Source organism: Microcaecilia unicolor, chromosome 1, assembly GCF_901765095.1.
Source record: "Microcaecilia unicolor chromosome 1, aMicUni1.1, whole genome shotgun sequence".
Lineage (NCBI taxonomy): Eukaryota > Metazoa > Chordata > Amphibia > Gymnophiona > Siphonopidae > Microcaecilia > Microcaecilia unicolor.
This window is the reverse complement of record NC_044031.1, coordinates 48730313-48742413: the sequence shown is the minus strand read 5'-3', so window position 1 is coordinate 48742413 and position 12101 is coordinate 48730313. Positions and strand designations below refer to the sequence as shown.

The 12101-nt window shown below is 37.7% G+C and overlaps 1 protein-coding gene across 1 annotated transcript in view; it reads left to right on the top strand.

The window, feature by feature from the left end:
- KIF9 (kinesin family member 9) overlaps window positions 1-10961 on the top strand; it is a 275713-nt gene extending 264752 nt beyond the window's left edge. The window contains exon 21 of the mRNA XM_030196974.1: window positions 10118-10961. Coding sequence (XP_030052834.1) covers window positions 10118-10225 — 108 coding nt within the window. The 3' untranslated portion in view covers window positions 10226-10961. The remainder of the gene's footprint in view (window positions 1-10117) is intronic.
- Window positions 10962-12101: the final 1140 nt, after the last annotated feature.

The following is a 12101-nucleotide window of genomic DNA, read 5'->3' as shown; positions in this document are numbered from 1 at the left end:
CCAGAATACACATGTGCAATTGTCCTTATCCCACTTTTTGCCCAAATTTCCCAAAATATAGGGTGCTTATTAATTTTGATTAAAGGGTTGTCCCATAAGGTGGAATGAAGGGAACAAGAGCTTGAAAATTCCATATAATTATCAAGTTCATGCAAGCAAGAGAAAGAGAAAAGAATTATATTGTTATTTTTCAATTGTTCTGGAATAAATAAAGGCAAGAGATGGGGACTTAAAGAAGAACCCCACACCAGTTGCTCCATTGCTAACAAAACCGGTTGATAATGTAGAGGTTTTATCAATCACTATGACGCCTGACCTAAAATGAATACTTTGTGGTAAACAAAAAAAATCAGGAAAGAGGACACCCGCATTTCCTTTGGTGTTTTTAAGAGTTTTCAGAGCAATCCTAGGAGGATTGTGTGTCTTAAAGTTCCAAGTTCTACATGACATGACCAGCATTTATTATTGCCATTTTTGCTAAGTTTTGCTATTTTTGAAGGAGTTAAATGGACTCTGTGTAAAAAAGTAAAAGGATTGTATCATAGAAGCAGATCGAGAAGACTTGGGTAATAAAGGCCATAATAGCTTCCATTTACCAATATCTAAGTTTATGTTCAATTCTTTATTCCATTTATATTCAGATTTAGTGAATGTAGTGTATTTCCAAGATTGGAACATTTTGTACTAATTAGATGCAAATTTGCGGTTTTTAGATATTGTACGACATAACTCACAAGAGCTAGGATGTTCATTAGATAATGTTTTAATATTCAATTTGGTAGCTATACAATGTTTGAGCTGTATCCATTTAAAGTATTAGTTATTAGGTAAATTATAACTTTTAACTATATCATCGAAAGTGTACCAGGCAAATTTATTTATTAATTGGTCAACCGAGATTATACCAAAGTACCTCCATGTTTTCCAGTCTATCATTTTTTCAATGATTTGGAACAAAGAGTTATTCCATATTGATACATGATAGGTTAAAAGCCATGGTATTTGCATATATTGTTCAATTTCTGCAAAAACACTTTGAGTAGATTGTATAATAATATTAGATTTCCTTTTATTTGTATTTGTTATAGGTAGGTATTTCAATGCGGTGTCCTCACACCAAGTGGATTCTATTTTCTACCATAATGCAGTATCCATTTCTGAAATAGCCATAATACATAATGCAGATTGTCTCATTATAAATGCATGATGATAGTCCTGGAAGCTGGGAAAATTCACTTCTCCATAATTTCTAGGAGCTTTAAGCTTTTTTAAGGCTATTCGAGGAGTCTTGGTAGCCCATAAGAATTTGCTAGAATTTGCTCTATTTTTTATATACATTAATAGGAAACATTATTGGCAGCATACTTAATATGTAGTTAACTTTAGGAACTATCATCATTTTTATTGTATCTAATCTCCCCCACCAAGATAATCTTAATGGGGACCATTTTGTTGTTAATTCAGTAGTTTACTTAATAAGCTATTCCATATTGAATTTTAGTATGTCTTCTAATGTGGTGCCAAAGATTATTCCCAAATATTATCAAGACTTAGGATTCCAAATAAAGCCATGTGTGGTTGCTATGTCTTCTTTCTCTGGGCAATTAAGGAGTAAAATTTCTGTCTTGGATTTGTTAAGTTTATACCCAGATATTACAGAATATTCATTGATAATTGTCAAAATCTCAGGGATGGAGGTAGGTAGGAGAATATCGTCAGCCTACGCAGATACCTTAGCTGTTATTTTACCTATCTTAATTCCATCTATCTTTGGGGATGTCCTTATGGCACTTAATAATGGTGCCAGTCACTTAACCCTCCATTGCCCCTGGTACAAAATAAGTACCTGAATATATGTAAACCGCTTTGAATGTAGTTGCAAAAAAACCTCAGAAAGGCGGTATATCAAGTCCCATTTCCCTTCCCTTTCCCTATATGATATAGCAGACTTCCTATCTATAGATAGATACAGCACTAGATTAAAGGTTTGAACTTTCTTGAATACATAGATCAGCAATTATTTTAAAGAAGTCTGGATTATATATATGTTAATAAGCTTTAAAAATATGTCATTGATGTTTATATTAATTTTAACCCATCTTCCACAGGAGTCTGCCAAATGTGAAAGGATACAAATATCAGATCTTTTCCTTATAAGTGTTGCTACTCCATTTCTCCTCCCATCCGCTGGAGAGAAAATGGGAGGGTGAGACCAAACGGTTTAGCAGACTCACTTGTGGATAGGTGGGTTTTCTGTAGAAAAGGAATGTCAGGTAAATCTGTATTTAAGCTGGTTAATATTTTCCTCCTCTTGATTGGATTGTTAAAATCTTTAACTTTTAGAGAATTAATCTTTAAGCTCATCTTTATATGTAGTAATGAAATGATCGATTGGCTGTAGTGACGTTGATATTGCATTTTTAAATACCCTGAGCAGAATGGTAATATGCCAGATGAAAACACCTCTAGACACAAATGTGCTAACATAACTTACCATCATGCTGAACTTAACTAACAATTGCATAATGGTAAAGAAAAAATACTGGTTACTGAGTAAGGTGATGCACTTCTCACCTCAGCTGATTCACTGATGTTATATAGCTTGATATATTATAGTTGGTAGCATCCTATATTTATAGCAGTAATTAGAATTATATATTTATGCACATCATATATGATAATCTTGTATTCAATTAACATAATTATTGAACTGTAGTCTAACTGTGGTATAGTATATGCTTCTATACTTCATTATAAAAAGAGTAGTATAGAAACATTTATACATAATATAGCAACCAAAAATGTGAAACCACTATTAATAGCTGTAGCAGGTCAGCCTAAGCATATACAGACAAATCATTCCATCCATCTGCAAATAGACAAATGATTGTAAATGTTAATTCACTAAATTACATGATATAATATGACGAGGTGTGAAGAGACTCTTCAATTTGACATGCAAAATCCAGAGAGATTGCTTACGGATGTACGTTGCATTCCCAAACAGGATCAGCAGGAGGAGAAGGTTTATATAGCTGTCCCTTTCAAACGCAGTATAACTTTGAGCACGCCATATATCGGTAGAAACTAGATTACTGCAAAGTAACTCATTGTGCCAACCTTAGGATGTTGTTGAGAGGCAGAAAGACAAGAAGGAATCCAAAGGTCCCATTAACAACAAAATAGTTGATACACATAAAATCCATTCGTGATGGTATGAGTGTTAACATTCAATTCTAAAGATATTTCCTGGAAGCTTGACTGTTACAGCCATACATTAGATATTCCTGTTTAAACTTTAAAGTACTGCCATTAGTGCTAAATGATTCTTTTTATACCTTCTTTGTTAAAGAAGAATTCACTTATTATTAGGTTTGTAAGATTAGGAAAAGCGGGAAAAGATATATGAATATAGAATCTTATATTAGTTTTCCTGTTGAAATGCCATTAGCTGTATTAGGTATATTATTCACAACAGTATGCTGGCAGAATTAATATTAATATCTATCCTGATGTAGTTACAGACAAACGTTCATTCCACGTCAATCGCAGTGGGAGAGAGATCTTCAATAAACGACACCATGGCGCTTGGATCTGTGAAATCCTTAGTGTGGTTGTTGATGGTGATGCGCATACATGTAGGATATAATACACCAAATCATGCATTTAGTTCTTTAAGTTTGAGGCGGAATTCAAAAATTGTTTACGAATTTTTGCCATGTTCTTGTGAAGGTCTGGTAAGAATTGAATCGTTGATCTTTTTTTAATTGGAGCACGTATCCGAGCACGCTGTATGATGGTAACCATATGTTCGTATCGGAGCACTTTCATAATGATAGCCTGGGGTATTTGTTTTGTGGTATAGGCCATGACGGGACCCGATGAGCTCTTACTATTTCAAAGCATCGTTCAAATTGTAAATCCAGTAGCGAAGCTATGAAGGATTCCAAATGTTTAGTGATATTATTACCTTCAGCCGCTTCTGGTATTCCTAAAATTCTGATGTTATTTCTTTTTGCACGATTATTCATATTTTCAGTCTCTCTTTCAAGGATCCCTATACGTTTGTATTGTCTTTGTAATTGTTTGATATTATTGTCTGCAGCATCTTGTTTATTTTCCAAGATTTCAGTATGAGACCTGAATTGAGATAATTCAGATTTTTTTAAGATATATCTTCTTTTATCTCCTGTAAGTCTTGTTTATTTTCTAGTAGCATTTCCTTTAAGGAGCGCATTTCTTCTAGTAGTGTTTCAGAGCCTCACCTTCTATTTTGTTGGCTTGATCTTTTTTTGGGGATGATGGCTTTGTTCTGTGTCTTTTCCCTGACTTGTTTGCCGACATGATACATGCAAGTTAGCACTTTCTGAATTTGATGTTAAAAAAGAAGGATTATTTTCAGTGAATCAGCAGGAGCTTGTTTACCAAGCTGCCATCACTCTTCCTGCTCAGCAGCACTCCCTGAAAGATAATTTTATAACCGGGCGCGTACATAGGTGAAATGTGCCTTGAATACAGGTGTGAATACCTATACCTGCTTGAGAGCTGGTATGAATAAAGGCACATACTTTACACAGAATGCTGATGAAGCCCATTCAAAATGAATGGGCTTTGTTGGCATTACTGCACCGGGGACTGCTAACGCTGTTTGATAAAAGAGGCCCAAAGTATTTCAAAATGTATGCACATGTGTGCTAACTCTGCCTGTGCTCCATCCAAAATCCACCCCTGTGTGAGCCCACCAGCAAAGTACATGCTTTCATGTCATGGCACATACTTTATCTCCAGTTGATATAGAGGCCATTTATATGCCTACATGGCCACCTAAGTATGAGAGTAACTTTATAAAATGGCCTCCTTAAAGAAATAAGGTCAGAGAACAACTGAATATAAAATAGGTTCACAACTTCATTATTACGGTTATTTTTTCTTTATTTCAATATTTAACAGTTGCATAATCTCCTGGCTGGCTACAAAGTATGCTAATGTTAAACAATGAACGATTATATTAGAGGCACAGAATCTCAAAGTTTCTCATTGTGATTATGAAAAATTCAATAAACTTAAAAAAAAAAAAAAAAGAAACAGGAATACAGCATAGTCTTTACAGGGAAGGATGTTGGGGTCAAATTGGCAAACTAAAGAGGAAAAAAAAGTCACCAGGACCAGATGGTATTCAGGCTAGAATTTTTAAAGAGCTCAAACATGAAAGTACTAACCCGTTACTTGCAATATATAACATGTGAAATGCTCATAGTACCTGAGAACTGGAGGTAGCCAATGTAAAAAAGTGCTCCAGGTGTAATCTGGGAAACAGACCAGTCAACCTGAATGTTGGTTCCAGGAAAAATGGTAAAAGCTATTCTAAAACAAAACAAAAAACAAATGGGATCATTTTCAGAAGGAGCTATTTATTTTTCCAAAGACAAGCTGGATACTAAGGGGCCCTTTCTATCCTATATAATAAAACGCACCTCCAACGTTCTGAAGCCGAGAAAGTGAAGCCTTCAAGCCTTGAAGCATTCCTGCAACGTTCCGGAACTACGTGTCGTCAATTGAGGAGATGGAACCTTACAGAGCGCATGAATGCTTCAAGGCTTGAAGGCTTCACTTTCTCGGCTTCAGAACGTTGGAGGTGTGTTTTATTATATAGGATGTGCACGGTGCTTTTCTGTAGCACAGTAAGAGCAATCTTACCGCATGGCCATATCTTTTTTTGGCCTTTTAACCCAATACAATAAAATGGGCCTCAGCGGGTGGCCAAAACGGCCCCCGCTGCTAGCGCAGGGCGCTTTTTACTGCAGCTTAGTAAAAGGGCCCCTTATTTTCCCATTAGTGCATGAGCACTCACTGACACCTATTTTCTAGGCAGTAAAGGCTCACGTCGCTTGCTAATCTGTAAGCATGTGGCAGTGTAGCTGTGCTAACCAATATTTGCAGAACATGCCTACTCTCTGCCCCCAGACCCTCCTCCCTTCCCAGCGCTAAAAAAATTAAAACTATATTTTAGCATGTATGTAGGGCAAGTACATGCAAAAACTACCATGGGGTGCCTGATATACCCTTCGGTAGTGCTTTTTAACTTGCAGTAAGCACACAATGCTTGCCGCAGCTTAGTAAAAGGACTCCTAAGTCCTCACAACATGGGTGATGTCACCAATTGAGCTCAGCACGTTGCATATGCATGGAGAGCATGTTCAGAAGTTCTAGAATCTAGGCTAGAGTAGCGTTCCAGTGCCAGGCTCCATTTGTGATGTCATCCATGGTATGTGCACGTGTATCCTGCTGTCCATGTTGAACACCTGCTACAGATTTTACCAGCCACAGGTAAACATAACTCCTGTATTCACTGATTTTCAAAGACACTCTACAGATAGTGCTAGCAAAAACTCATTCTAACCGTGTAGTGCCTGGGTGAAGCTAGGGCACAGTAAGAGAAGGAAAAATAACTATCCCCCAATTTCTGTAAAAGTTGCTAAAAATTGCACACACAAATTTGGGTGTATGGCCAATTTGTACATGCAATTTAATTGAATAATGAGCTAATTAGTGCTGATAATTGGCTTAAGCTATTATTGGCAGTAATTACATTTTTTATTGGAATTTATGTGGGAGTTCAAAAAGGGGATGCGGAAATGGGAGGGTCATGGGTGGAATGGGAGCGTTCTTAACATTTACATATGTTGTTATAGAAAGAGGGGGGGGGGGGATATGCACCTAATTTAGGCATGTACATTTGCACCACATTTCAATTGGTTAGCTGTGATTTCTAGGTATAAACTCTATTCTATAAACCGTCACTAACCATGGTTTATAGAATAGCGCTTTTATTGGTGCTGATTTTTTGGCACCATATATGAAATTCACTCCTATATGTATAGTGGTGATATTTAGCTACCATAGGCAGAGTCTAGGTGGTTAATTTTAGGCCTGATTGTCACCAATATACATATAGCCAGTAGCGATCATTGTATTATTATTAAGAATTTTTTATATACCGCTCATTAGTGTGCAATACAATGAAACATCCTTCTTCTTTAAACGCCCAACTATCCTCCTCCAACCCATTTAACTAACATCAAATTAAAACAATTTGAAAACCTAATTTTAAAAAAACTAGCTAACTAAAGGACCCTTTTACTAAGTTATAGTGAAAAATGGCCTTAATACCCCCTTGTGTGGGTTTTTCCTACGTATTTTTGCCGCAACTGTGAAATGGGCATTTTTTTTTATTAATGCCCATGCACTAAGGTTGCCATTAACCCATGGCAATTGAAAAGAAGATACTGCATGAGCACTTAACCGCCACCTATTTTGTAGGCAGTGAGGGCTCAAGTGGTAAGCCCCTCCCAAAAATATAGTTTTTTTTTTTTAGTGCATGGATTAGCGTGCACTATATTGGCACTTACTGCAGGATACCTGAGCTCATCCCGCAGTGTGCCATTTTAAGCTGCGTTACACATACATAACACAGCTTAGGAAAAGGGGCCCTAAACTCCCAGAACAACTACCATCAGTAGCTCCTTCAATATCTACCATCACAACGTCTGGCATCTCACTTAGCCTTTCTCCACACTCACAGGAACCTGCCAAACTAACTAGGGGGTCCTTTTACCAAGGCGCCCTAAGGGATTTAGCTCACATTAACGATTAGGAATACAATGGGCAATACAGCATTTAGTGTGTTTTAGTAAAATAACCCCTAAATGTGTAATGGTGTTGAATTTATATATCTCTTTAAAAAAAAAGTACATTGACCACTGCAGTTCAACATTGACATGAAATTTACTGACTAGAGATAGACACAACTTAATGGGAATGAGTCAGCATGAGTTTATAAGAGTGTTATATACAAACAAATAATGAGAGTTCCCTAATAGTCTGACTTGCAGAACCACTTGTTGCTACAGGAGGAAAAAGCCTCACGAAGCTCAAAAGTGCGGAAATTCAGTGGGCACAGAAAATGTAACGACTGTGTAATGTGCCCTTTGATGACTGAAACGGATACGTTTATACATCCTTCTACATTGCGAGAATACGGCTTGCATGTGAACACTGATTGCAATTCAAAGTATGTCGTGTACTGCATGTTGTGCCCGTGTGACAAGCTGTATGTGGGGCAAACTTCGCAACAATTGTTTACACGAAAGACCGGTTGGAAGCTAAGTTCTCTTTCATATTGATGTGGAATACAGTTTTGCAGTTTGCGCATTTGATATATATGCCTAGCCGGAGGTTTTTTTATGCCAATGATGAAGCAGCCCTACTCTTGTTGCTCACTGCACTTTTGAGCTTCGTGAGGCTTTTTCCTCCTGTAGCAACTACTGGTTCTGTTAGTCTGACTATTAGGGAACTCTCATTATTTGTTTGTATATATTGTACCCTTTTTAGGGTTCTACCCTATTTTTTGGTTTAGTTTACAAGAGTGTTGCCATACCAATTTATCAGACTTTTTTTTAAAGGCATAAACAAAACACATGGATAAAGATGAGCTAGTTTAAAGGATATTTGGATATTCAGAAAGTGTCTGAGAAAGTCCTTAAAGAGAAATTTTCTTCAGTAAATTAAAAAATCATGTGATAGGAATCAATGCTCTGTAGTGGATTGGAAACTGGCTAAAAGACACTAGGACTCAATGGTCGGTTTTCCAAATGGAAAAGGGTCAGTAGTGGTGTACCCCACACTCTGTATTGCAAACTGTGCTATTTGTTTTGTTTCATTTGTGAGATGCCTTATCTTCCCAAGCATTCAATGCACTGTACCATTTTAAAGTATAAACTACTATATATAAAATCCTGTGGACATAATGGTGTACGAATACATGTCCCAAATAAGGTGATCAATTTGAAGATGACAACAAATTATTCAAATTTGTTACAATGGTAGATGATTGCGAAGATTTGCAGAAGGTTCTTGGGAGATTAGGAGACAGCACGTCTAAATGGCAGATCAAATTTAATGCGGGCAAGCGCAAAGTGATGCAGATGGAGAAAAGCAATCCCAACTACAGGTGCAAAATACTGGTCGAGGACTTAGGTGTCACCACCCATGAAAAAGATCTGGAGTTATTTTGGTCAATGTGCGGATCTTTTCAGCCCACTGTGCTTTGGCTGTCAAAAAAGCAAATATTAAAGTGGTATCATACTATAGACCTATACAGATATATAATGATATTCTCATTTTGTTTTCCATTTATTTTTGAATAATTCTTAAAATTCTATGTGCAGTTCTGGCCATTTCATCTCATAGGATATAGCAGCATTAGAAAAGGTTCAGAGAAGGGGGATAAAATGATAAAGGAGAAGAAGAAAGGCTAAACAGGTTACAGTGGGTACCTCTCAATCTTTTTGTGGCTGTGACCTCATGATAGCAGCCAAATAAAATTGTATTACCCACCTCCCCCCGCCCCCCAGAGTTTCAAAATAATGACCCACTTATGAAGAGTTCACCCAGATTGTGACCCCAGATTTGGGTTTTTAGATCTCATTTGGGCGCCCAACCCACAGTTTGGGAAGCTCTGAGTTAGGACTTTAAAGCTTAGAAAAGGGACAAATGAAAGGGGATATGATAGACTTTTATAAAATCATGAGTGGGGTGGAATGATGAAGTAGGAAATTGTTTAACCTTTCAAACACTAAAATGACACTTCGTGAAACTAACAATTGACAGATTGAAAATTAATCATAAAAATTATTTGAAGTCAGAATTCCGTTGCTGGAGGACATGGTGAAGCCAACTAACATAACAGGATTCAAAAGAGATTTGGACAAGTTCGTAGGTGAAAAGTCCATAAAATAGTATTAGTCAGCTGGACTTCGGGAATCCATTGCTTGTCCCCCGCAATGAACTATGAGAAATCTTTGGTATCTGCCAGGTACTTGTGACCTAGACTGCCTACTGTTGGAGGCAGGATGTTGGGCTTAATGGACCTTGGTCTGACTGAAAATGGCTTCTCTTATGCTTTGTTAGGTTCTTGTGAACTAAGCCCTGCAGACTGAGCTCCATAGCATGTCTTTCAGCAAGGAGGTTTTCAGTCAATGACTTAAGCCTTTCAAATTCTGCCAGCTAATCACAGGCAAGCTATCTAAAGCATATAATTATACATTTTTGTTAACAGCATATCTATGTTAAAGCAGCATCTCATCTGAACCCAACACGGAAGAAAGCTGGAGTAATCACTGCCTCTGTGAGAAACAAGCCCCCCTCCATACTCAGTGTGACCTAGGAGACAGAAGAGCTAGTCAGCAGCGACCGTGTAGCACGTTGCAGAGGAAACAGCACGTTTTACCATCAAATAAACTCCACCTGTGTTCATCCCACGAAATGGAATACATTTAATTTTTAATGTGTTTTAATACGATTACAGTTTTATAGAATACAGTTATGGAGGTCAGATAATTAAGACATTTAAAGTTAAAAAAAAAAAAAAAGAAGTCTGATCAGATCAGAATCAGGTTTTGTAAGCAAAGAAAGATAAAATGCAGTTTGGTTATTTTCCTCTACAAAGAATGTGCTGTCCCAGAGTGTCACTGTAAAATGCTGTACTAGTAAGGATTCTTACTTTTGTCTCTGCTGCCTAAGAGCTGCTGAGTTATTACTGGGCGAGAAGCTAGTTCCTATGCTTTGGGGCTGTTGGACACCAAACCAGGGATACACCATGCGGTCTTCCACTCACCGATATTAAAACGGTATTGATGTAAATATTGGTCCTGTTGCTTGTAAACAGAATAGTGTAAATGCACACTGGCAACCTTATTACATGGCTCTTGATGAAGACAGGATCACTTCAAAATGTGTTAGTAAGAAGTAGTATATGAATGCTGCTCTGCAAATTGTACCAGCATATAAAATAAAACAGAAGAATCAACCAGTTGTGTCCGAGTTGTAAATTGAAGCAGTGCAAGGAAGAGAGAGTTCCTTTATGTCACTGGTGGGCAAATACATTCTGTTTATACCATAGAAATACTCCTTACACTATGTGAGAATGGAAGTGCACTGTTTTTTTTGCTACATTGACCACTTCTAACATAGGATAGGTCACAGCCAAAATAAAATGTGACAAGGAAAAATGATTTGGAGAGAAAAATAAAGTTTTACAATCCTTGTTACCAGTTGTTGTAGATATCATAAATTTCAGAGATTATACTGGCTGGCACAGTTGGAAATTGGAAACATATTTTGATACAATAAGAAAATTATAATCCAGAATATATATATGTTCTTTTGTTTGCAGGGCCATCACAAGAGTAGGCCAAGAGATTGCCCAGTACGCTGGTACTCTATGCAATTGTTACAGTGTCAGGGGCTCTGAGCTCATTCCGTTCCTGCTGTATCATCAGAAGGAGACCCCAGCCAGCCACTGTTGTCATATGGTTCTGATACTTATACAGTCTAGCTGGCATAGAAACTTATCTAAGATGGAGAACAGAAGAGAAGCAGACCTTTTAAGAAAGCAGTCTTTATTAACTGTTTAAAACTCCCAGGTGTCAGACAGCGTTGCTTGACATGGCCACAATGAATGCACCAGGGGGAAAAAAATGCTGAAATAATACAAAACTATTATTATTAGAGGACATAACACAAAAAAAAACACTCAAGCAATTCAAAAATCATACATATGTAAAATCATAGTTCACATTGAGGGGCACAATCAAATGGGGCACCCAAGTTTTCCTGAGGACGCCCTCGCAGGATGTCCCGGCGAAGGGGTGGGGAAACCCGTATTATCGAAACAAGATGGGCGTCCATCTTTCATTTCGATAATACGGTCGGAGACACCCAAATCTCAACATTGAGGTTGACCTTAGAGATGGTCGTCCCTGGTTTTCGGCGATAATGGAAACCGAGGACGCCCATCTCAGAAACGACCAAATCCAAGCTATTTGGTCATAGGAGGAGCCAGCATTTGTAGTGCACTGGTCCCCCTGACATGCCAGGACACCAACCGGGCACCTTAGGGGGCAATGCAGTGGACTTCAGAAATTGCTCCCAGGTGCATAGCTCCCTTACCTTGTGGATGAAGGGGGGCTATGGTAGTGTTGTACAGTTGTGGGGAGTGGATACAGTGGGTTTCTGGTGGGTTTTGAAGGGCTCACATTTAC